General features: G+C 39.4%; 1 protein-coding gene across 11 annotated transcripts; it reads right to left on the reverse strand.

The window, feature by feature from the left end:
- On the reverse strand, positions 1-26,662 carry MLH3 (mutL homolog 3). Of its 11 annotated transcripts, none has more exons than XM_057732198.1 (14): positions 26,522-26,662; positions 21,775-25,126; positions 19,255-19,353; positions 18,484-18,569; positions 17,626-17,730; positions 16,545-16,617; positions 11,884-11,955; positions 10,490-10,601; positions 9,320-9,479; positions 6,719-6,949; positions 3,741-3,764; positions 3,557-3,635; positions 1,350-1,501; positions 1-386 (listed from the first exon to the last, which is right to left on the reverse strand). In XM_057732198.1, exons 2-14 carry the CDS (start codon positions 25,061-25,063, stop codon positions 264-266), a joined length of 4,605 nt encoding a protein of 1,534 aa, XP_057588181.1. In that variant the 5' UTR covers positions 25,064-25,126; positions 26,522-26,662; the 3' UTR covers positions 1-263. The 11 variants fall into 11 exon arrangements, 10 of the variants coding, with proteins under 10 accessions (XP_057588181.1, XP_057588182.1, XP_057588179.1 ...); XM_057732199.1 differs by having other exon boundaries at positions 26,505-26,662; XM_057732196.1 differs by having other exon boundaries at positions 26,540-26,607.
- Between the last annotated feature and the right edge of the window lie 271 nt (positions 26,663-26,933).

Below are 26,933 nucleotides of genomic sequence, written 5' to 3' on the forward strand. Positions count from 1 at the left end.
ATCATTAAATTTTATCCCCAAATAAATTACAAAAAGTAGCTACTATAGGACAACCTCCAGTGTCCAATGAATGAACTGTCTTTAGGCTTGAATTCCATCTGGCTACTCAAGTGGAGGGATCATCTGCTCAGGGAAGGTGGAGATGCTGATCGGTGCCCTGGGCCCATTCAGTCAAGACCCTGCCAGTGCCAGCTGCTCACGCTCTCTGCCCAGAGGCCTACAGTCAGCATCCCTTTGGTTCCTTAGAGACAATAATTCTGTTCTCATGGCGGCTCACAAGGAGGCACGGATGTCTGCAGGCTTTGCCCAGTATCACATCCTGCTGCTTTTCCAAAGAGATGCCAGGCCTGAGCCATTCTGCGAAGTTTAGCAAGATTGGGTTTAATCTATGGGAAGAAAGAGAATAACGCCAGTTAGCAGTATGAAAAGCCAAGGAGCATATAAGTATTTCCTAATTATGGCTATTCAAATCAGTTTCAATTTCTTATTTCTGGATTCAGAAAAGAGTACAGATTTCCTTAGGATAAGTGGGACTGAAAACAGTCTAGAGGCACATCTCTTCAGGAATGGGGACAAAACTTTTCTCATTTTTTTTTTCTTTGTTATATGAAACAAAAAGTTCTTAATGGCGTAAAATGTACTAGATGAGTCAGAAAACATTAGTACCTGAAAACTCCATGCAAGAAAAGACTTTATACCCCTTGGCAGGAAAGGTAAGCAAAATAAAAGATTTTGGAAAGCAGCAACATGGACATTCCTACTGTGCTCTCATGTTATGTTTCATTTAAGATTATAACAAGGACAGGAAATGCTCTTTAATTTAAACCACTCAGTGCCTTTATTGCATTATCCACGTCCTCGTTCCTGGACTGCTGAGTAATCGGGGCCAAAGCATAATGTGAAACTGTCCTAAGCTTGGTTACCTGCCTGAAGGTCCTCAGATCATTACTCTAGAGATCCTTGGAGATGGCTACCATTTCCAGCAGGTACTATCAAACAACTGGCTATTTAGGCTACATTTGCCAGCAGTGAATATGCTGTGTTTCTACCAACCTCCTGTGGCCCCAGAGAGAACTTGTGCATCTTATCAAACCTAGAGCCGGGAGGCAACAGGTGTTCAACATACATCAGTCTGTACATGTGTTAAGCTTAAAAAATACAAAGGCATCATATGTACAATGAGATAGCTCAGTCTAAACTCCATTTTGAATTTGAGCTAGAAGATGAAATGCTGAGACTTCCAAGAAAACTTCCAATGAATATTTTTCAAAACTCTCATAGTTGGGAAAGGATTAAGGAAGATTACATTTGGATAATAGGAGCCAGTCTCCTGTTAGTCATTACTCCACCTGTTTTTCCTGCTCCAAGTGGTCAACGTCAGCTAACGGCAGCATGGAGGGCCTGCCGTGAGCACACTGGAACGGCAGCTGGCAGCAGGACAGAGCTTCAATAAGGCGACAGCTCTCCTCAAAGCTCAGGCTGTCATTAAACTTAATGGCCCCTAAACAAAAGACAGAAACAAGAGGGTATGGTGTGTATGGTGGGAAACTGGTGCTGGCCCTGGGTCAGAGCCAAATATCTGGAAAGCGCAACATGGTTCTTAGGCTTCTTTCTTTTTTTTTTTTTTTTTTTTTTCTTTTTTTTTTTTTTTAATTTTTTTTTTTTTAATCTTTTTGGCACACAGGCTTAGTTGCTCTGTGGCATGTGGGATCTTCCTGGAGCTGGGATTGAACCCGTGACCTCTGCATTGCCAGGCGGATTCTTAACCACTGCGCCACCTAGGAAAGCCCTTAGGCTTCTTTCATGTGACTTTAATACTGCTTGCAATTGGCTTCAGGACTCACCTGTCTCTCAGCTTTTCTTTATGGAGTCGCTGTCTTTCTAATCCCTGTAGCAGGCATTCCTAAACTTGTTAGGATTTTGCTTTCAGAGTTTTTCAAAGAGGCAAGAGAAATATTTTTGCCTACTTCTTAGGTTTGTGAAATCCAGGTCATCTTTTGACCAGAGCGAATGTATCACCAAGATCTCTGTTTCCCTACAGTGTCCATTTTATTTGCTGCTTTTTTCTATTTCATAATCTTCCTACTCGAACTCTCATATTGTCAGCAACGGCCTTTATGCATACATTAATTCACTCAATCAACAAATATTTATTAAGTATATTCTCTGTGTTGGAGCTGTGCCAGGCAGTGAACAAGATGGATGATCTCCACCCTCAGGAAGCTTACTACCCAACAGGTGAGACAAACATTAAACAAAGTTACAAAATAGTTTAAATTATAAATGTAAGTACTATAAAAATATAGAATACCAAAGAATATATAACCAGAAGACCAAACGCAGTTTAGGAGGGTCAGGGAAGGCTTTCCTGACAAAATGATATTTAATCTGAGACCTTAGGTTAAGAAAAACATGGCTAATTGACGAATGATCAGAAGGGCATTTCAGACAGAGGAGAAAGGCAAGCGCAGAATTTAGCACACAAGACCAAGACCAAGGAAGCAGGCTGGAATGTGAAGGGCAAGGTGGAGAGTGATGTGAGAAGAAACTGGAGAGGCAGGCCAGGGCGGGACCGTGCAGACCCCCACAGGCCGCGGTAAAGAATAAAATGTTCATCCTAAGAGCAATGGGTAGTCATCACCATGCTTCTGTTAGAAGGATGACATGCTCAGAGGAATGTTTCAAAAAGATTCCTCTGGGTGTTGAGGGAAGAATTGCTAGATGGGGAGCCAGAATAGATGTGGGGAGACTAAATCAGAGGACTCAAAAGTGGCAAGAACTAAGGAGGCAGCAGTGGAAACTGATCACATTGGAGATATTTAAGATACACTTTGAAGGTATCAAAGATGATGAAATTGGGGATGGAGTAAAGACAGGGTAAAGGGGGGAAGGAGTTTGTGTGATATTTGCAGGAGACAGACTAATGAGGGACTGAGGTTACCAAGCCAGGAAAGACAAAAAGTGAAGAGAGGAGAAGGTTGATGGGGAGAGATCAAATGGAGGGAGGGTGTCTGGAGTGGAGACCCCGCCGTGGTCAAATGATAGTTGCAGGGGATTCTGTGGCTTTCATGATCCCTAAAGTAAGTTCCTTCAATACTATTTTCTATATTTTATCATATCACCCTACTCAAGAACCCTCAGTGATTTGTGCCTTCTGTATAAAGTCTAAAGGCTTTGTTGTGACCTTCTAGGCTTCTATGCGTCCTCACCAGCCTAATTTCCTAATATTCTTTGCTGCTTCTCACATAACTAATTTGTTTCTGCCTTTGGATCTCTGCACAGGCTATTTTCTCCCCTGTAGTAAACTTTCCCTTCCTCTGAATCCATGTCTCTCAGCTCATTCAAAACAACTCAAAATGCGTCTCCTCGGGGACTTCCCTGGTGGCACAGTAGTTAAGAATCTGCCTGTCAATGCAGAGGACTCGGGTTCCATCCCTGGTCCAGGAAGATTACACATGCCGTGGAGCAACTAAGCCCGTGAGCCGCAACTACTGCTGAACCCTGCCAGCGCTTAGCATGCAAAGGCACTCAACAGCTGGTGTGTTGAGAGTCTTACCATGGCAGGCTTGGGATGCCAGCACCTTCTGGACAGTCAGTGGCAAGGTCCCTTGGATGCCTCCTGTGGTCTGGAGTAGCTAAAGTATAAACACATCCTTTATTAATGGAAAAGCAAATGGGACAGTGGAGCCTTCTGTGTGCGGTGCCTCTGTGTGAAACTCCAATATAAGGAAAAAGCTTACCTCCACTTGTTCTCGAATAAATTCCTACAAAGAGAAAAGGAAAACAAGCATTAACCTATTGCTATGTTATAACTGCCCTTTGATAATTTACAAAATATCCCAATTTTCTTCTTTAAAATATGCCTCTTGAACCTTCTTGGTGGTGCAGTGGGTTAAGAATCCGCCTGCCAATGCAGGGGACATGGGTTCGAGCCCTGGTCCCAGCGGGTCCCACGTGCCTCGGAAGCAACTAAGCCCATGTGCCACAACTACTGAGCCCACGTGCTGCAACTATGGAAGCCTAGAGCCTGTGCTCCACAACAAGAGAAGCCACTGCAGTGAGAAGCCAATGCACCACAACGAGTAGCCCCCACTTGCCTCAACTAGCCTGTGCAACAACAAAGACCCAACACAAATACATAAATACATAAATAAAATTTTAACCAAAAAAAAAAAAAAATGCCTCTTGAAGAAAAGAGTTTCAGCAATATAGCACTTAGGTGCAAATAATTTATCTGTTGTAAAGCACTTTGAATATGAAATACCAAGACAACTGAAAGAACTCTTACTGAATGAAGAATATATTTAGCCTCTGAAGCTTTCTCCAGAGATAGCTCATCAACTCATGAGGTTATGTAACTGGTAGCCTAATGACTCAACTAAATATCAGGGAGGTTTCTCACTAAGAGGCTGTCTGTTTGCATTTATAATCTTAGCTAGAACACATTTAACACTGCACATAAACAGAATAAGCACACAAGAAGCATGAGTACAACTATGTACTCAGTATAACACTTGCTTAAATATCATAAACATAAGTAGTCACTTAGTTCCTGCAGGCATTTTTTTATGTGTGACAATTCCCTTCAGGTCAAAAACCGTGCTCTCTGAGGCATTTTGTTGAGCAATTTCTCCTCCTTTGCGTATCTCTGTCCCTAGGGTAGCCTTTTCATTAGTAATATCCCTGCAGATGTTAAATTTACAAAAGGACTAAAGAAATTTAAAGCAGACACTATTTCATGCTGCTAATTTGTTTAACCTCTGGAGGCTAGAAGCTGTTTTGAGATATGGCACATTTAATAATTTCTTTATAAGGAAACACAGGATTTCTTTACTCCCAGAAATGGCTATGTATAAATTAGCTTCCTGGGAATTCCCTGGTCAGCACTTTCACTGCTGGGGCCCAGGTTCAATCCCTGCTTGGGGAACTAAGATCCCATAAGCCAAGTGGTGTGACCAAAAAAAAAGAAAGAAAGAAAAAAGCTTCCTAGGATTGTAACATGATAGACTTCTTTTTAAACCAGACTCAGAAAATTCTCTTCCCTCTCTCCTTTACACACTAGTCCACCATACTTATAAATGAACACAGTTACCAAGAGCTAGGTGATAGATACTATGTATTTTTAATAAGCCACATATTTTCCCAAGCTAACCTAAATAGAAAGATGTCTCATAATACCTGACCCACTAACAAAGTTTAGTGTGGATATAGATCAAACCTAACTTCTTTGCTATTCTCTCTTGTGCTTATATATCTGGGACTTGTAAAACATCAGTCTGTAAGCATAGAGAAAGGGGAAATGGATCTTATTCTCTGTTCATTTCATATTTCAATGGTTCAATTAATGCTAGATAATTTAAATAATATTTAAAAGACTCGTTCATTAGGCTAGAGGATAGAACTTTACAGAAAGATGTCGTAGTGATCTTTCAACTGCTAGGATCCAAGTAACTACCTCTTCTTCAAGATACCAGAACTGGGACTTCCCTGGTGGTGCAGTGGGTAAGAATCTGCCTGCCAATGCAGGGGACATGGGTTTGATCCCTGGTCCAGGAAGATCCCACATGCCGAGGAGCAACTAAGCCCAAGCACCACAACTACTGAGCCCGCGCACCACACCAACAACTACTGAGCCCGTGTGCTGCAACTATTGAAGCCCGAGTGCCTAGAGCCCATGCTCTGTAACAAAAGAAGCTACTGCAATGAGAAGCTTGCACACTGCAGCGAAGAGTAGCCCCAGCTTGCCACAACTAGAGAAAGCCCGCGGGCAGCAATGAAGACGTAATGCAGCCAAAAAAGTAAATTAAATAAACAGATGTTACTGTGTTGCTCAGACTTAAGAAAAAAAAAAAAAGAGGGATACCAGAACTGTTCCAGTTTCTTTCAGAATCAACAAAATCTCTCCTGATCAGCCTGACTTAACATAATCAAGATTTGCTGAAACCATAAGCCTTGTTTCAGTTTAAGATAAACTTTTTACCAATAGTCTTTGAAGTCACTTTAGGAAAAGTTTTCATTATAATTTTCTCGTTAAATACTTAAGGATTGAGTTACAATAAAAGATTCTAACAGATCCTATCTCTTGGATTTAAGACAATTTGGAGGAGGAGCCTTGGAGAAAATAAGCTCTGTTGGGAGAAAAGAGCGCTGCTGAAAGCCAAGCAGAGGTGGTCTGATCAAACGGCAATTCTGGGAAGGGTAAAGTCAAGATGATCCCAAAGCTGGCACTTTAGCTGCCTCTTCCTCTCAAATGTCTTCTCGTGCTTAGTCTACAAACATGCTCAAGTCTCTCCTGTCTGAAAAGAAACAAAAATCTTTCCTCTACCTGTGTCCTGACCCATACTTCCTGACACCCCTAACCTTCAGCTGTCGCCCCATCTCTTCTGTATGTAGCCAAAGTCCCTGAAAGAGAGGCCTCCTTAGCTCCCCTTTCTCCCTTCCCTCACTCCTGACGCCGTGCCACCGGTCTTCCTCCCACCCACCCCCAGGACCAGATTCCACAAGGCAGGCAGCGTTCCCTGACGGCCAAACCCAACTCCCCAGGCTTCACCCTCTGGCCACTTTACCATTCCCTCCTTGCTTACAGCTTCCCTGGGCTGTGGCAATATTACTTTTCCCTGCTTTTCTTCCTCCTTCTCTGACCAAATATTTTCAATCATCCTCTACAGCCTCTTCTTTTCAGCAGTGGCCTTCCAGACCTCAGCCAGAACACGCATACCCTGGATGCTGGGCTTCCGCCGGCTCCACGCTTGGCTCTCTTTTTTTCTTCACGTTCTCCCAGCACACTCTCATGTGCTTTAGATCCTTCTCCAGCTTCTGATATTATCAGAAGATATACAGCTGACCCCTGAACAACACAGGAGTTCGGGGCACCAACGTTCCTCACGGTAGAAAATCTTCGTAAAACCTTACAGTCAGCCCTCCGCAGACGTGGTTCTGCATCTGGGAACTAAAGCAACTGCAGATCCTGTAGTAGTATAGTGTGTGTTTTTTGAAGAAAATGTGAGTATAAGTGGACCCGCACAGTCCAAACCCATGTTGTTCAAGGGCCAACTGTATACTATTAACTCCCAAATAGATACTACAGGCCTGACTTCTTTCCCAAGTGCTAGGTCTGGAAGTCTGTCTATCCGCTGGACATCTCCATTTGGAGGCGCAGTCAGTGCAGCTAAACTGAGGCTCATGATCTCACTCCCCAGCGAGGTGTACTTCTCCTCTATTTCCTTCTTCTGTCAATGGCACCATCCCTCCAGTCGTCCAAGTGAGAAGCCTCAGAATCATTACTTATCTTTCCTCCTTTATCTCTTTTATATTCTCTTGCCCACCAGGTCCTCCCGACTCTACCTTCCAGATTATGTTTCAAATGTGTCCCTCCTCTCCATTCCCACTGCTACTGACTTGGTCAAATCTTCATCCTGTCTTATCTGCACCAGTGCACCAGCCCCTCCACGGCTCTCTACCTCAGATCTTTCCTATATCCATGTATCCCACAACTTACCCACTAAATCTATCTTCTACTTTTTATTTGTAGATATTACCAAAGTAGTTCAGATTTCTGGGAAAAAATGACAGACTGAGTTGATGTGGATTTGCCTGCGCTCCAAACAGAAAAAGCTAGAGGAGGAGTTAAGAAACCATGATGAATAAGAAAGAACACCATGAAAAAAGAACAGATAGATGTGAGAAAAAACAAATAAAAATTCTGGAAAAAAATAACAGTCACGAAAATAAAAAACCCAGTGGACAAGTTAACCATCTAATTAAACAGTAGATGAAGAGACAACTTACTGGAAGTTTACTGGAAAGTAAGTGAGGAAATTTCCCAGAATACATCACAGGTAAAACCATGGGAAATATGAAACTTAAAAGACATGGAGAATAGAATGATAAGGTCCAGGAGACATCTGATAGTATTTCTAGGAGGCAAGCGAGAAAAGGGGGGAGGAAGCAATGTTTGAAGTGATAGTAACTATATTTTCCAAACTGAATATGTAAGCTGAATCTCAAGAAGGAAATAAAAATAAATCCACACAAAGACATATCATAGGGAAATGGCAGGACACCAAAGACAGAGAAAATCTTAAAAGCAACCACAGACAAAATCAGGTTACCTGCAAAGTAATGATAAGATTGACAATGGACTTCAGTGGCAAAAACAGAATGTCAAAAGTAATGGAATATTTTTGAAATGTTTGAGGGATCAATAAGAATATGGAATTCTATTTTTAGCTAGACAGTCATGCACATGTGAAGGTGGAATAAAGATGTTTTCAAAGATATTTTATTCCCGGACTCTTCGTAAAAGAACTTTTAAGAGATTTACTTCAGTAAAATGAAAAATGAACACAAAGAATAAGTAGGATGCAAGAAGTCATAGTGAACAAAGACTGGGAAACATTTTGGTTAAGCTAAATAAACATCTACTATAAAATTAATGTCTACCAGCGGGATTAAAGACAAGGTGGAATTAAAATAGGCAACAAAATGGAAGATGGGAGAAGAGTGGTAGAAGACAAAGGGTTGTAAGGTTTGTGTACAGTTTAGGAAGAGACAGAAGAACAAACTACTTTAAACTGTGTTACGTATGCAAGCTAAAATTCCCCTCCTAAACTCGTAGAGGGAAAAAAAAAAGATAAAGAAAACGCTAACAGAAAACAGGAAAGGAAGAAATAAAAGACATACAAAATAAATTATGTTTGTTTTAAAAAAATGAAACACGTAAGTATTTAAAGTGCAATGCTAAAGTGTATTACACTCTTCCTCATTGGCTGCCTATAGGATGAAATGCAAACTATTATGCTAAATCCCTTTATAAGCTGGCCTTAACAACCTATCTAGCCTCATCTAGGCCCACCACTACCCTATGTATATCTTAATTCAAGCCATGTGTATTTGTAGTTCCCTAAGCATGGGATCTGCCTCAAGTCTCTGATATCTGTTATTCTGTCTAGAAGGACCTCCCCTCTTCTGTACTTGGCAGGCTCCTACTGTTCTACTTCTCCTAAAATAAGCATTAACAAACAAACAAACAAATGCTTTTCTGTGACAGTTTCCTTGACCTCCGCCCCCCTGGGCACAGTAAATATTCTGAATTTCCACAGCACTTTTGAACTGGTGGCCAAATTTCACTGTAGTATAATTATTTAAATATCCTCCTTCCTCACCTTGAGCTAATTCATCTTTGGATCTCTGGCACCTGGTACACAGCAGGTATTTCATAAATGCTTGTTGAATAAAAGATGAATATAGAGAATTTCTAAACAAAGTAGGAGGTTATTAGCACTCAGCAGCTTTTTCAGCATCTGCAGCTGTGACTTACCTCCACAATGCTCTTGGTCACAGTAGATCTTCCTCTTCGAAGTTCATTGGCTTCTCTTTCTACAAAACAGAGTGGTACTTTTCCTACAAGGACCAGAGAATCACTAGTGTCTGGAAATATAATTTCAAGGCCCAGATCTTCCAGATTTTTGTGGTAACACCTAAAGAGATAACCTCAAATGTAAAAGAATTACTTCATTCATGTTTCAGTTCTGGTTCCAAATACTTGATAGTATCTCAAAAGCTGCCACAAGCTTTAAAACCTGCACTGTTTTGCTCACACTTATGGTTATTTATTTATGATTTTATTATCAAATTTCCTTTCTGAATTATAGTAACCATCATTTTTTCCCCTCTTTTCCACTGAAAGAATCAATTTGTTTCTATGTCTTGTTCCTAAATTTTTATTCTTCACTGAGGAATTGCTAACTTCTTGCTGGCACTTAAAGAAGTCTGGCACAAGTAAAAGGGCTAAGAATGTTTTGAATCAGCATTAAAGCAGGAAGGTAATTAACAGCCCGAGGAACTGAGAAGTCCTGATTAACGCGATGTAAATAAATGGATCTACCTCTAATATAAATTATGCCCCAGGGAAAAAGATTTATTGGCAGTGGCATAGTCCCAAACCTTAAATAAATTGAGACAATTCTCTCTTTTTCATTTCCAATAATTTGTGCCGCCCCAAAGCAGGAAAATGTCCTATCTTGTGACTCATTATATGATTTGCCCCTTCCTCGTGGCCCGGTGTTTTACTTTCTTCCCAGTATGATTATGGTAATGAAAACTAAGAATCTAGAATGCACCAAGGCAAAGCAGAATGGAAGCAATTACTGCAGTAACTTTGCTTTCAGAAACAGCACAGCATAAGTACTGACTGTTCCAAGAAATGGTAAGAGTACTCTAAGCCAACTGCTGGAAAAAATTATCAGGGAAACTCTATCCTATACTCAACAGCTGTGATATAGTGGAAAGAACTGCATTTGGAGCCAGACGACCTGCATCTGAGTGCCTGTTCCACCACTTAAAATTTGTTATGCCCTTGAACAAGTCATGTAACCTCTCTTGGCCTCAGTGCCTCATCTGAGAAAAGGAACAACAGTTATGCTTATACCGCCCGGAATTACTGTGAGAATGTACATTAGCAACATCACAGCCTCATGGTGGTACTAACCGCAAGAGTCTCCTTTGTTCCTCTGTCACTGTTATCTCTAGTGGAGGACTTATAGTGGAAGACAGTAATTTTTTTCGACCAGAGCCTTGTGGCCGTTGCTTCTCATAGGAATCTATTGAGAGAAAGATGAATTGGGTTAAGAACAGGAAGTGAAGTCTTTCAGATTCAGATAAAAATGAAGACACAGTCACGGAATTATCATAGTGCTTAGCAGCATGTTCAATGCTCAGTTTTAAGCTTTGAATTTCCTTTATTAAAGCCAAACTAGTAAACATCGTTTATTCATTCATTTTAGCAGTATTTTCTTAAATAAGAAATACAAGACTTAAATCTTACATTCAAATGAACAAAGCAATGTTCCTGTAGACAGTCAACAAATGTGGTTTCAATAACAGAGGTTGACTAATATGGATTACTGGAGAGATAAAAGGGATTTACTACACAACCCAGTGGCTCAAGAAGGCCCCCTCATTTCTCCAGAAGGATTTCCCAGTCTCTGAAGAGAATTAGTCAGTACTATTCTCAAATGGCCCAGGGCCTATAGCAAGCAAGTTTTTCGAACACTGTTTTTATTGTATCTTTCCCAGCTCTTAGGTCTTCATTTTATAAGGAAAAGTGAACATGGAAGTAACATCATTGCCATTCTAGTCCATGAAATACCTCCCTAGGTCCTCACCTAACTCTACGACATTTGTATTTTTTATTACTTGACCACAGGAGTAAAGATTTTCCTGGTATTTTACATCTTGGGGAACACACTGCCTCATGATGAGAAAAATGTGTAGCAAAGATTAAACAGCACATATTGACTTTGGAAGAATCCATAACAAATTAGTGATACAGGTTGCCTCTGGGGAGAGAAACTAGATCGGATGAAGGCCAAAGGTGGAAAAGAGACTTTATTGCCTTTTGTACCTTTCAGATTTGAACCTATTTGATTATACTACCTGTTCAAAAATAAATTAAATTTTAAAATAAAAACAACATCTTGGGCCTTCTGAGCTGCTGGTGGTCTTTGCCTGATGAACTGTGAAGGTAAACCAAGATCACATGGACATGTGGAGGGGCATACCTTTGCGCTGAATGTTGTAACAGAGTAGCCTAATCTTTAGGGTTGATGAGAAGTATATGGCAAATATGCCTTTGACCATGTAAGTAAGACCCACCTTTGAATTAGTAAAGTGAACTATTAAACCTTCTTTGTTACAAAAGAAGCCATACCAGCAGGCTTCAGCTTAATTTTTTTTTAAAGTTTCTTTTTTTTTTTCAGCTTCATTTTTTAAAACATACAACTCATCTTTTTTTCACAACAGTCACAGTTAGAAAAACTCTTTTAGGTACATTAATTCTGCTGGGGAGTCTTGAATCTTTCCTAGTCCTCAGTAGATCCTTACCAATAATCAGCTGCTCTAATCGGATGCGCTCGTGGGCGGCATGCTGGTCCACCAAGACTAGCAGGTTTCCACCTAGAAGACCAGCAAAGACCACCAGGTTCAAATCCTCAGGTCAAGATTAAAATAATCATGTTGTGTTGAGGGAGAAAAAGGTTAATTCAAACTATTTAACAACATAAGCACAAGAGAAGCATACAAACTGAGCAGTAACAACTGTATCTTTTCTGTCCTAAAATGTTAAAATTATGGGAAAACTATAACAAGTGTATCCCTGATGAAAAACTCTCTAGTTCATTAGTATTTCATTTCTAAAACATGGTGAAAGCGCTACCTTCTTAATGTTTAAATATTGATTTTGCTTTATTAATTCAAATTTGATACAATGAAGGATCATTAAACCACACATTTTATAATCAGTTGACCTTGATTCGCAAGCTACTCCAGAACCCATGAAGAATGTAATTCTACTACACCTTAGATCAGAGGTCAGTAATTTTTTTCTGTGAAAGGCCAGACAGTAAATATTTTAGGCTTTTGGGACACATGGTTTCTGTCACAACTACTCAAATATTCATTCTGAACCAGAGCCAATATGTGAATATTGTAGCTGTGTTCCAATAAACTTTTTACAGACACTGAAATATTAATTTCATACAATTTTAATGTGTCAAAAATATAACTTCCTTTGCTTTTTTCTCAACTATTTAAAAATGTAGTACACCTGAAACTAATGTAACACTGTAACTTAACTACACATCATTTAAAAAAAAAGTAAAAACCATTCTTATCTGCCTGGCTGTACAAAAACAGGTGATGGCTAGATCTGGCCCTCAAGCTACAGTTGGCCTTGCTTTAGACTCAGGCTTACAAACTTTGAACAGCAGACAAATCACAGGGGGATCTTATTAAGATGAAGATTCTGATTCAGTAGGTTAGGGGTGGGACACAAGATTGTGCAAGTCTAACAAACTCCCAGGTGATGTTATTTACAGATCTTGATTTTGAGTAGCCAGGCTTCATACTCTTAAGTGCAAGAGAGGAAGCAGAATGTCCTGACCCCAAAGCCAAACCTACAGGGAAATCCCTTTCTCACTGACAGGAGGACTGATTCTCAGTTACATTAGTACATCTTTTTAGCTTGTAATTTTATTACTTTTGGCCAGAGGGTTGAGGTTTATTGTTACCGATTATACTGAAATAAAAGTTCTCTTCTTGAATTTGATCAAACTAGATAATGCCTGTTTTTCTTATTTCTACTAAAGATTAAAAAAATTGTTTCTATGATACCATCAAATTCAAGGCATAAGAGCTTCAGAGTTAAAAAAATAAAAAGATTATAATATTTCTGACAGCATGTTCAACCACAGAACAGGCCCCAAAATGTTGAATTTTAAACTCCTTTGAGGATAGGAGTTGCAGCTGGTTGTGATGAATACTGAACATCGTGTATTGGGCAGAACAATGGAATAAATAATAAATTATGAGGGAGTAACCTCAAAATCAAAACCTGAGCCAATGTGAATTACCAAGAGTCAGGGACCCTAAGAAATCAATCCCGCACCTGACTCTGGAGGAATGATTCATAGTCTACAAAATGTTCATGACATTTTCCATTCCTTGAATGAAGCAGAATGTATGAAGGTACTTTACTCATGTCAGAGCTGTATTTTTGATATTCCAAAATAACAGAAGTTTCATAAGTACAAGGATTTTTGTCTGTTATATTCCCATCATGTATAAAGTACCAGGCACATAACAGGAGCTCAATAAATATTTATTTACTGAATTGAATAAATGAATAAATCCTTATTCTTTAGAGTATTATAACTGAACAACTGTATTTTATTATAGGTGGAAACATGCAATAACAATGCCATTATATGGCATTAATTTCGCTATAATTTAAGACAATAATATATTTACCCATTACAAAAATATGTGCCAATATTAAAATAAAAGTAAGTCAATTATAGGAATAGGTTGCTTTTGGTCTTCGTGAGCAACAATAAAAATACTTACATTTTGAGTTAGAAAAATTTTTTATATAAAAGTACTCCTTCGTGGCAGCTAACCAATACAGTGACAATCTAGAATCTCAAGAGAAATGTAAATATCTAGAGATTTTCTGCCTACACCCATCTCAGGTGCCATTAGTAGAGATTTTGGTACTAAACAACAAAGAATTCCACGTAATTAAAACTTCAGAAAAAATCTATTCACTTTCTAGAAATAGTGAGATTACTAGAATTTGACCTTCACTAATTCTATATTTATGATAATTATGACAGAACTTTTGGTTACTTTACCTCTGATCTATGATGACATTTACTAAATAAATCTATTCTGTAAACAAGATAAAAGAGAATATTTTGAAATACAAAGAGAATGAACCGTTTTCAAACTTTAGAAGCTCTTGCCTGGGGCTTCCTTGGTGGAGCAGTGGTTAAGAATCTGCCTGCCAATGCAGGGGACACGGGTTCGATTCCTGGCCTGGGAAGACCCCACATGCCACGAAGCAACTAAGCCTGTGCACCACAACTACTGAGCCTGCGCTCTAGGGCCTGTAAGCTACAACTACTGAGCCCATGCACCACAACTACTGAAGCCCGAGCGTCTAGAGCCCGTGCTCCACCACATGAGAAGCCACCGCAATGAGAAACCCGAGCACCGAAACGAAGAGTAGTCCCTGGTCTCCACAACTACAGAAAGCCCGTGTGCAGCAACGAAGGCCCAATGCAGCCAAAAATTAAATAAATAAATAAATAATAAATCTTAAAAGAAAAAAAAAAGAAGGTCTCTCCTGCAGGTCTACCCATCAGGAGTCAACTCCTCCAGTGGTGCTTGGGACTCTCAGCCACTGGGGCCTTTTCCAGAACCTGACAGGATCAAGTATTCCTTGTAAATGGATAAACAGTCTCCCAGTTTAAAAAAAAAAGCCTTCTCGCACCCTCACTCTCCTTAGTCCCTCTTCCATGTCACAGATGTTGGAGCCTTTCTGTCTTGTCTTCTCTGAAACACCTCTCATCTGAAGTCCCTGACCTCCACTGTCTGGAAATCTAACAGATATTTTTGGTCCTCATCTTAACCTCCCAGCAGCACTTACTATAAAGTCTTGGCTTTGCAACACAACTTTTGCTTTTCTTCCTATTTCTCTGTTCCTTCATAATCTCTCTTGCTGGTTCACCCTTTACTTCCCAGCTATTAAATGGCGGAATTACTCTAGATTCAGAATCTCTCTCCTCCTCACTCTTCAATCTTCTTCTAAGTGATAAAATTTATACACATGACATCAGTGACTGACTTTATGCTGACAACTCAGATTTAGACCTGCATGTCAGAATGCTTCTCGGGTCCTAGACCTGTAATGTCCAACCACATTCCTGACACACGTTCTTGAACATTTCAAAGGGATTTCAGACCGAACTCATGATTTTCACCCTTCTTGCCTGCTTCTTCTCCAACCTGGTCCTGCAACATCATCCACTCAGCTACAGGGGTCAGAAAACCAGGAGTCATCTCTGAGGACTTCCCCATATCCAATCCATCACCAAGTCCTGCTGACTTTATCTCCTAAATATCTTTCTCCAGGCCACCCTGGTCCCAGCTAACCATCCTTTCTTAGGTACTGCAACATCCTCCTAACAGTCTCTCTGCAGTTACTGGGACTCCATCTCCACACCCGCTCCATGCTCTACACTGCAGCCAGAGCAGTATTTTCAAAATGCAAAACGCCACTGTGAAAACAAACAATAGAAAAGCAAACAAAAAGCCTTCAATTGTTTCCAGTTGGCTTTGGGACGAAGACAAAGCTTATAATTGGTCTTTAACATCTGACTGCAACCTACTTGTCCAGCCCGTCTCCTTGCTCTCACACAAGGAAGGGCTTGCCCTGCTTCCTCTCACTGAAGGAGAGGAAAACACAAATCGCATATTATTCCCTCTGCCCAGAATACTCCTCCCTTCCTTCTTTACCTAATTAACTTATACTTCAGATCTCACTTTACCAACAAAACCTTCCCTGACTGCCCTACTAAATCAAATCTCCCAATACAGGTTCTTACAGCATCTGATTTCTTTCCTCCATAACACCAGAGTTAAAATTTTAATGTTTGTGTAACTATTTCTCTTGCATGTATATTTTCTTCCGCCGTTGTATCCCTAGCACAGTCCCTGGCATGCAGTAGGCACTCAAGCAATATCGCTGAATGAGTTAATGTTATCATTTACAAATTATTGTTTTATTAAAGCAAATCACCAAGAGATTATATGTAACTCTTGATATACCTAGCAGAGTTCATCATATAAACTTTCTATTATGATAAAGGGAACACATTAAAACATTATTAAAAAGTCAGAGAACATAAAGTATTTTAAAGAGTAAAAGATGAAATTTCCCCTTTGCCCATTTCCATTCTCACTCCCAAGGTAACCACTCTTAATAGTTTAACATGTATTAACATATATGTATGTGTGTATACAAAACATATATATGTATGTATATAAAACATAATGTACTTTAAAACTGTTGTTTCATAATATTAATTTAGATTGGTTTTCCCTAATCTGTCCAAATCGTTGAAACTGTATCGTATATAAAAAAATAACCTTAAAAGAAGACTGTCAGAAGACCAGCTGGTTACAAGGCTAAACCCCATTCTTACCTGCCTCACCATTCTCTTCAGTCTTAGTGCTCATTAAACAGGCAATAAACTTGTTATCCACTTGCTGAAGAACCTGTCATACATTCAAATAAGTGGTACAATACTGAATAAAAATGATCAAAGTCTTATCTGCACAGAGACAAAACTGTACTTAATTTAAAATTGTTTGCATTATAACATTCATATCTAAGACTAAGGACAGGTGCTGATGAACCTGGGGGAGTCATTAGGAAGGAAAAAAGAATAGGCAAGTAGAGTGATCAGAAGACAAGGAAAGACTACAAAGGAACAGACGGAGGCATCTAAGAGGGTTATGCTAATAAAACTTCAGAGTAGACTGCAAACGTTCCCAACAGAATGACTCTTATTAACAGGTAATATGACCAGAGAATCATTAACGTGACCAGAGATTACTAAAAAATAGGACTGAAAAAAATTTGGAAAATACATGCAAAAGCAAGGAAACCCATTTTGTAGCAGCTAGTCCATTAAAGTAAGTTAAAAGCCACTGGTGGCTTCAGACCTTGGTGGCTTTGCTCTACCTAGATCGGTCTAACCTGGTTGTTTGTTTCCATACTGAAAATAAGGAGATGAATACAGCCTGAGTGGTGCAGAGGGGGGACAAACTAGAAAAGCAGATGAGAGAAGGGGTCCCTTCTGTTAACGGAACTCCTCAACCTGGGGTCTCTTAAGCCATGTCATATTTTGCCTCATACAATAGAGGGTCATTTAAAAAGGGGTACTGTTGCACATTTAAGGACAATGTCTCTACATTACTTAGTTGATTTACAAATTATCGTCAATATAGAAAGTCAACACATAATCCTTGAAACTGTGAGCCTGAATCTATAATTCATCCATCCAAACCTGCTCACACTACTAAGGATACTTTCTTCTTTGTAATTATAATTAATCCTTTGCTTTTTCTTCAGATGATAAAAGTTTCAGTAAGATTAAAAAGAACACGTGTCTTGACCAAGATGGTCTATATCATCAAATAAATCCAATTTCACAAGAGTTAGTCTAGCTTAGGTCTTAAATACATATATATTTTAAGGAGGTTTCAAAGTCAATCTTTTACCTGCATCGAGTGAATCATTTCTTTGGTGAAACGATAAGGATACAAGATGTTGTGAATTTTAACTGCTAGGCTCTCAGCCTGGCCACTGCTAACGTCAACAGCAACCTACAAAGACCCAGAACAAATGTCATTTACATTGTAATCTTTTATGTCCGCAGAACTGTTTTACCAAAGATTTCAAAGTGCTTTAAAAACATTCATTTTCACAGAACCTATCAGAGGTGGGTTGAATTCAGGGAACTTATAAAAATTCAAAAGGCTCTATGAATTATTACTCTTAAATAATAATTTTTGTTTATACACAAAATTACTGACAAAAACCAATACTTTCAGAATAACAATTTGCCTGTGCTTCATGAGCAGGTCCTTAAAGACATCTTAACCAATTAATCAGCAACAAATGTTCAGCTACTCTACCCCCTCATTACAACACACAAAGCACACTGTGTGATAACCCACTGAGGAGAGGATGCACACTGGGGTCCAATGATGAACTGTTCCTCTAGCAGAAGAGTCACTGCTTTATCTAATGATGACAGTTTTTACTACCACCACCCTAAATATTGGGCCAACCCAATACCTTGCCAAAGCTGCAAGTGAGGGTTTCTGAGAGTGGTAAACACATTCACTATTCACACAGTGATTACACGTCTAATCCAAAGTGTCAAAGCTTCCAAACTGCTACAAATTCTGATTGCACCTCTCTACATTAAATATTAATTTCCAAATAAATTATTTGGAAACATGCTCACTTTCCAGTCATAATTATAAATCAATATAGTCATTCATGCCCATACCCAATTTAAATGAAATTCAAAATTTTAAATAACAAGCAAAGAAAAATTGCTGCTGACCTACCTCTGGAAAATGGCCAAATACTGGATTGTCCCATTCTGAGAACAAAGACTGAAGTGATTCAGGACCAACAGTATCGTCCCCAGCAGCTAGAGCAAAAGGGGACAAGTAAAATTGGCATCAAGAGCCCCAGATAAGAGAGTGAATGGTGTCTCATGCTTGGTGTGGTGCAGCCTCAAGATCAAAGATCAGACAAATTTTTCTGACATTCTGCAAATGTGCAGTGTTTGCTGTGTCTCTAAATTGTTCTGATCTGTTATTTTTTAAACTAGACTTGATGACTATCTTCTGGCATTACAGCTTTTTCTCCAAACTATTTTCACGAGATATTTCAGAATACAAGTCCAGGAGAAACCAGTTCAAATTAGTAGCCTCACTTTTTTTAGGTAAAAACATATCTATTTTTAGAAACAAAGAAAAGAAAAATACGTCTGTAGCTTTTTTTTGAAGATAAGCATTTTGCTTATATATAACTAATGCAACATGGAGTCAACTCCAATCTTTAAAAATAAGAAACATTTTCTCCATCACAAGACACCACAGACTGTGCATAATCACCCAGTACTGACCTCGTCTGGAAAAGTAATTTCTGATCTAAGCACATGCACTGAATTACTTAGTTCTGCTGTTAAATAGGACCATGGGGAATTCCTGGTTCCAAGAAGGCACAGCTGGCACTGATCAAGCTTAGTAACACAGCCCTGCTTTGTCTTCTTTGAGCTAGGTGGCACAGTATGTACTAGGTGTTCTGGCAATCTCTGTTAATGCCCCTACCTTTGTTATTCTGTCTCATCACGGTCCTCTCTTCCCGAGCTCTAGGAAGGAAAGGAAGAACAAGGTCGCTTCTAAAAGGATGACACCTGTACTGAGATCCTAAATATAAAAAAGAAAAATCTAGACATTTGAACTCAAAAAATAAACTATTAAAAAATTAAGTTACATAAAATCTCTTTCTGCACAAAATGAATTAAGACATAAGCCAGACTACTAAATAACAGATTGAGTCAGAATTTCTTTAATGAAATTTTTCTGCTAATTTGGGAATCTGCATTAATGCTTAGTCCTATTACCCATCTATACCAGACAAAAGGAAGACCTAGAATAGATCACCAACTTACATGCCTCTTATTCCCAATACATGTGTCTCTCTATATGTGTGTGCGCCCAATATGTGTCTATTGTAACATTTACCTCATCATATTATAATTATGCTTAGATGGCTGTCCTCCCTAAGAGGACATCTTTGAAAAGCAAAGCCAGCTAATCTGCAGTGTGGCAGCCCCAAGCACACTGTGAATGATCAACGAATGAGTGAATAAATGAATAGACGAATGAACGAAAAGTTCTCAATTTAAATTCCAAAGTCCAGTAAAATCTAGCCCAAATTCCACCCTCCTCTCTGAAGGATGATCAGATTTGAGTTTTAGGAGCAATGCTGAATTTGACAGTTTTGAACAGGGGCAAAACATGATGAAAATATAATTTCAAAAAGATAAATCTGTTGGACAAAACCTGGAGAGAGATTAATTTAGAATGATAAAAGTAAAGTGTGAGGTGAAACAAGCTTGTGTTACTATTAATAGAAAGGACAGAGTTAAAGACATTTTAAAGAAAAAAACTACCAGGGCTTGTAGACTTGACACTACTCCTTAAAATTACCTTTATAGATCCTCTCTTCTGTGCAATTAAATTGACCTCTTAACAGTTCATCTCATGTGACGTTTTATGTGTGGTTCAACAATGTCCTAATGTTCTGCTACGCACCAGCCATTTCCAGAAAGGTAACCCTCCCTTATGAATGGAGGGTGCTCAGAAGCCATCTCTTCTTGGAACTAGTTTCTAGACCTCAAATACTTAATTTTTCATTATGCATCTATGACTTAACATGACCCTCAAAAGTTCACTACAAGACTTGCTAATCCAGAAGTTAAGTAGGTGGAAGTGTTTTAAACTTCTAGATTTATTGAACAGGAGCAGATGTTTATGTTGAGTATGGCAGCCAAGATCTTTCCCCTTTGTTTTAGCAACAACCACCGCAGTTTTATTTTTTTGTCACCATAGCAGAAGCAGTTGCATTTCAGGAAGACGAGGTGCCAGTGCCTTAGATTTACCTCCGATAAGCATTCGGTATAAATCAGGACACAAAACTACATACACTGAAAAACACGTGTGTCTTTAAGAGCCGCCTGATAGCCTCAGGAGCAGTATTAAAGAAAAGCGTTTTCTTCTATTTAATATTTTGGAAGTTACTACAGTGATTATTTTTTTCCACAAGGAAAAAAACTGGAAACCATTGAAAAATAAAAGTCTTATTGAACCTTAAATAAATCAGAGCCTCCTGTTAAGAGATACTTATCCTAGGGAGAAATTAGAAGTTAATTTGCAATTACCTTCATACGACTTACATTCTTTTGCAACATTCAAAACTGCTAATACAGACGAACATTTAATGTTTATTATCCTGATGCAAAACCAAGATTATTGCCAGATGGAAATCAGTTTTACCATATCCCAACATCTGGCTCTCAACATGCTGCCAAAACAATGTCACTTTTAATGTTGACTGAGACCTGGGAACTCAGGGTCCTAGCCTAGGCTCTGATGTGGCCTTGTGGGCTGATCTAAAAGCCACATTACTGTCTTTCTGAATAGCAGACACTTATACAGATCAAGATTATTAGCATATGTATGATAATAAGGTACATTTGAAAAGTATGATTATAAAAATACATACTTAAACTATTTTCCAAAAAATTTATGGTCAAGTCCTATTTTCTTAAAAAAAAAAAAGTTTATAAATATACTGCTGTACTGAGCCATAGATTTTACTGGGAAACCTAGGATGATTACAGGATCATTCTGGCCCTATACCTGACAGCTGCAGAGAGCAACTTCCAGAAAGATATCACACTGACATTGCAGGTGCCTTTAAAGACAAATTTCTTGGGGAGTTGTGTGTTTGGAAGAGAGGGGAGAGGGGGGTAGGGAAGCACTGTAGATCTTCTCAACTATCAATAGCACCATTTTCAGTAAAAACTGTCTCGCCCTCTTGCACATACACACACCCACAGACACATATACATACACTTCCATTCTATATCATTCTTTCACTGTATTTTTATGTTTAAGTAATATTGGACCTAGAGAATTTTCATATACAATAAAACACATTTTATCACTAAACTTCAAAATGTTCCATCTACTGAGATAATCTCTTTGAATATGATTATCTTACTCCTCAGCCATCCTTCCCACTTTCCAAAGCATTCATGCCAGCGAACGCCATATACTTACCATTCTCAAGGAGAACATCCACAGCCATAGTTGTCAGGTCTTTAGTACAAGCAGCCCGAATGTCCTCAGTAGGAGCGGTGAATGTGCTAAGTCCTGTTAGTTTGTTGATGTAAACCATTCTTCCCAGGGCTACATCAAAATGCTGCTGCCAATCCAAAGAACATGTGTTGGACTCCCCATTTTCAGAACAAGTTCTCGCTATAGATTCCTCATTCTGAAAGTAAGTTCCATTTTGGTCAGTCGTGGAATCTTCTACGTGACTCATTAACACTCTACTTGGAGGGTCGGGACTTCCAGTCTGTTGTCCTGAAGCTATTAGAACATCCGAACCCTTACTGATAACTGCCGAATGATCATAAGGCAGTACCAAAGGAGTTTCTGATATCACAGAGTTCTCTGTTGTATTGTTACTAGAATATGTTTCATTGTCTTTATTGAAGGGATTACGCTTTGTAACAAAGTCTGACACTGGGATGTTGCCACTTTCTGTTTTTTTATGCTCATTTTTAAACAACTTACAAGAATCTAGGGTTAACCCACTGGGCAAGTCGCTGTCTTTCCTACTGGAATCTGATTGTGGAAGTTCATTAAGGTGACTCGTCATCTCCGTTGTTTGAGTCTCTCCTTCGGAGCCCTTCAATCTGGATAATTTAGAGGCTAGTGATTCAGGTGACTTCTCAACTTCCAAAGGCTTTCTGTTAAAATGAGATAACTCCTGTAGAGTTACAGGACTTTCTCTTAAGCAAGGCATCTGTTGTTCCAAACAATCATTTTCCTTGGAGAATGGTAACTTTTCTGAATAAAGCATGTGATGTGCTGGTTGACAACTACTATTTGAATCATTATGTTTCACAGTAGTGATTTTACAAATACCAGAGTTTTCTAAGTGGTTTTTGTCTTTCCATGGAATGTCTGGTTCAACCTGAGGACTAAGACTGGTAGTGACTTCTAATGTATTACTTTCCTCCACTTCTGTATTCAGATTTTTAACCTTCCCATATTGCCTCTTAAACTTCTCTAAAGATCCTACTTGTGAACTTAAGCTTAGCTTCTTATGAGCTATGGGTTTGGTGGAACCAATCAACTTATCTGTTTTCTTCCTACCATTTGAAACATGTCTACTGCAAGAGAAAGAGGATGCGTCAGGTAATAAGCAACCTGTGTGTGATTCTGTACTACTTTCCTGAAAAACAGCAACATTTTTATAAGTTGCTATAGGTTTGTTCTCTAGCCCATAACTTATATTTGTTGTGCACAATTTTTTGTTGGGCAGTTGAGTAAATTCTTTACTTAAAGTGCTGGTTAAATCTTTGGTGTTTGGAGTCTCAACTGAATGGTGTGTTCTATTTCCAAATGTTTCTTTGGCACTCACAGGACCAGGCTGAACATAATTTTTAAATAAGTGTTCTGTTTCAGTTGATTTAGTTTGCTCATTTTGTACCACATGAGTTATGAAGCCAGTGGAACATAATTTAACTTGTCCATAACTAAAAACATTTATTCTTCCACAATTACTAGGTTCTTTTTCCCTTTTCTCTTTCTCTCTCTGAGCACCATGTGCTCCTGATAATGTTGTCTCAAAAGGCAGAGGCTGGCATCCCATTTCAGTAGCATCTTTAAATCTCTCTGGTTGATTCTGAATTCTATTATTTTTCAGGATGTTGGCAGCCATGCTATTAACAGTAGTACTTACTTTCTGTATTTCTAGATCTTCTCCACTCCCGTCAAAGTGATATAATGTCTGAAAACGGCTTGCAAACATTTCTGAACTGGTTCCACATGGATTTTCTGAAGACTTAAGTTCCAAGCAAGATTTTTTATGTTTCTCATTTTCTCCTGATTCTGATGCTTCAGCTGTCTCTTGTTCTAAGATCCTTGACTCTGAGCAAGTGCTATCTTCATTTTGTAAAGATGACTCTGTCATTTTACTATTGACTGGACCATTGGATTTGTAAGTGTACAAAAATGAATCATTTGTCTTTTTTCTGATGGCTTCCGAATCCTTAGAATGTTGTGTGTTTATGTTTTCTACAGGAGCTTTTCTTTTCACAGCTTTTGAGTGCAAATTAAACATTTCATAGGAATCCAAAATATTATTACATGCTTCTTGGAAGTTGACCTGGCCACACTGCTCATCAGAGGACACATGCTTCTGAAGAGTGGCACTAAATAAACTAAAATCATCATCTTCACCAAATTCCTTAATGTCCTCACTCGATAATTCCACAAATAATTTTTCTTTCTTTAAAAACATTTTTACTCCTTCTTGAACGCAAACCAAAACAGTATCCCAGTTCTGAAACTCAATCAGAGTTTTTGCTGGCTCCAGGCACACGTCATACTCACAGAACTGGCACTGTATATTGATTACATATATACCATGGAGTTCTGGGTTAGACCGATGCCGAGGACTTGAATTCATCTGCCTACTGGCAGAGCCATTCTTTGGCTTGCATATAATACTTTCTTTCCTTAATAGAAAGTCGATGAGTTTATGCAACTTTGTCCTTAAAACTAGCCTCTTGTTCACAAACAAAAACTGCATATTCTTATTATAATGTGCTTCAGAGCTGATATAGCCACTAAGCTCAAACTCCTTATATTTAAAATTTATTTCTCTCAACTTTTGGGACTTACCCAGTCCATAAATTTGACAAAATCGAGAACACATGTCTTTGGTTTTAGGGAGCTGAAGAACCATGGAACCAGAAACATCATTTCTCAAAGAGAAAGAAATGGAAGAGTGCATGAGTGAGAGAGCTTCTATCCTCTGCCTGACCTTCTCAAACTCCAGTCTAGGATCCATGCATTTCCTCCTTACAGGTAACTGATAAAATAGGTTATATACGGTGACTGTTGTCCCAGCACTTGGTCGAGTCAAATCCGCTTCACAAGCTTTCAGGGCTTTTCCATTCTGAAACAGTTTCACAAAAGTTTTCATTGATTTGTTTTTCTTGGATGAAATTTCCACAGCACTGGCCATGTTAGCTATACTGGCCAAGGCCTCTCCTCGGAAACCATAAAACCTTGGGTTCTCCAAATCCTGTACAGAGGTACATTTACTAGTGAAATAACGATTTCCCACCTTGTCTACATCATCACTCCCCATCCCAAATCCATTGTCTATCACTTGAACTTGGAAGGTTTCCATGTTCACCCTGACAGCCACACATTTTGCTTCAGCATCAATACTGTTGAGGGCAAGCTCCTCAACACACTGGCCTAAGGAGCAGATAGCCAAACCAGAACGCAACCTGGCTTGTACTTCAACTGACAAGCACTTGATCATGGCAGGTAGAAAACTGGTGAGAATGCCAGGCACTGGTTCACTTTTTTGACTGGAAATAATTGCCTATGGGAGGAAAAACAAAACAAAACACACACGCACACAATTAAAGCTTCAGAGTTACGTGGCATTAACCATTTCTCTCAAGCATTATAAAGAAATATTTGAGGTAAATGAAATCTCTCATTAAACCACATTGTAAAACAAAACAAAAGAAATTATAGCTCTAATCTCTAGGCAGTCACACAGCTCACGCCTGCCGCAGCGGATTTAACATCCAAAACAGCATTCATAATTTCATAATTTTTACTGCTCCTCTCTAAATCCCATATGCCCTAAAGTGAAATCATAATCACACTTGAAGTTGACTCGTAAAGACAGTGTTCAAAATATTAATCATTTCACCAAAAACAGATGCCTAAATTCCACTAAGAAACATTAGCTAGAAATTATTCATGAAAAAAATGTCCAAGCTAGCTTCACAACATTTATACATTACACAATAACCATGACTTTTAGAAAAAACTTACAATGAAGTGCTAAGACACTGTAATAACAGGGTGAAGGAACAGGAGGAAGTAAAATCAAATTGTTATATTAAGAAGAGATTAATAATAATTATTATTATTACTGGTTAAACATAGTTATCTCAGGGGAAAGAGACTAAAAATAGGAAGGGATAGGGACGTAAAATTCCTTTTCATTATAAGCCTTTCTGTATCATTTGATTTTTAAATCTTGCTCATGTATTACTTTGATAACTTTTCAGAAGGTCCTTACTGTTATTCTGTATTTTGGTCTTTACAGATGGTTTCAAACTACCTCGGCAATAATAATGATGGCAAGGGGCTGTTTAAACTTGATTTTAAGTTCTCTTGCAGGTTAAAAAAAAAAAAAAAAGCTTATAGTGCAATTAAAGGTCCCCTTCCCTTTATAGCTGAGAACAGCATGGGCTGGACCTCTCAGAAATGGTAGGGCTAGGTTTTCAAACCCCGGAAAATCAGAGCTGTAACTGCAGATCTGATGATTTCTAAGGTAATGAACTTTGCAGCCGGCAAAAAATGACAGGTAAACGTTTAATAAGTATTTCGGTTGGTACCCAACTCAACGATTTCCTGATTACCTCCCCGTCCTTTCAGGGCTCCTGGGACAAATGTGACGATTCCATCCGGGTTCTGAGCTAAGGAAACCTGGGGAGCAGGGCCGCGGCCGCAGAAGCCCCCTGCCAGGCTCAAGCTCCGCCCCCATCCCCTCCCCCAGCTGGCAACCAGAAACCCCCCCGCCTGCCCAGGCTCCGGCGTCCCGCTGAAGGCAGGCCAGCGGGCCTCCCGGAGCCCTTGAGCAGCGGGCCCGTAACGGTGGCCCGCAGCGGTCGCCAGGGCCCTTCCAGTGGTAGAAGAACTCCCGAAATCATCCTCGCGTCGCGTGCTTTCCCCCGAGTCACCTCGAAAGGCGCCTCACCTACTCCCGGACACCCACCGCCTCGGACGCCGGACGCGCGCACGTTGGCTCGCGAGGCTCATGCACGCGCGAGCCCGCGAGCATGCGCTTCTGAGCCGCCCCGCCGAGAATACCCTCTGGTCCGCGACACCCCAGTGCGCATGCGCTTCAGGCGTTCTCGGCTTGGTAACTCACGTGTCCCGCGGTCTCTTTTCACTGGTACCCCGAGTTCCCAATCCTTATCCTGTTTTAGCTTGGCGTGAAAAGCTGTTTCTAGCAATTGTTACTTTTTTCCTCTTTCCCTCGTATTTCTCCTTTGCACGTACTACCATTTAATTCAATATATATTTAATTTGCTTATCGTCTGTCTTCTCTCACTAGGGTGTAAGCTATTTGGGGGTATGGATTTTGTCTATTTTTGTTTGCCGCTGTA

The sequence above is a fragment of the Hippopotamus amphibius genome, chromosome 4 (genome assembly GCF_030028045.1).
Source record: "Hippopotamus amphibius kiboko isolate mHipAmp2 chromosome 4, mHipAmp2.hap2, whole genome shotgun sequence".
In the NCBI taxonomy this organism is placed as follows: Eukaryota; Metazoa; Chordata; class Mammalia; order Artiodactyla; family Hippopotamidae; genus Hippopotamus; species Hippopotamus amphibius.

Excerpts from the sequence above, each read along its gene's own strand:
- MLH3 (XM_057732196.1), bottom strand. The coding sequence starts at position 26,605 with ATGCTCGCGGGCTCGCGCGTGCATGAGCCTCGCGAGCCAACGTGCGCG. Across the intron at positions 18,570-19,254 it reads GATGAGACAGAATAACAAAG|CTGCTGGGGACGATACTGTT; the intron begins GTAGGGGCATTA and ends CTTTTGCTCTAG. Across the intron at positions 1,502-3,556 it reads GGCATCCCAAGCCTGCCATG|GGGCCATTAAGTTTAATGAC; the intron begins GTAAGACTCTCA and ends TCTTTTGTTTAG.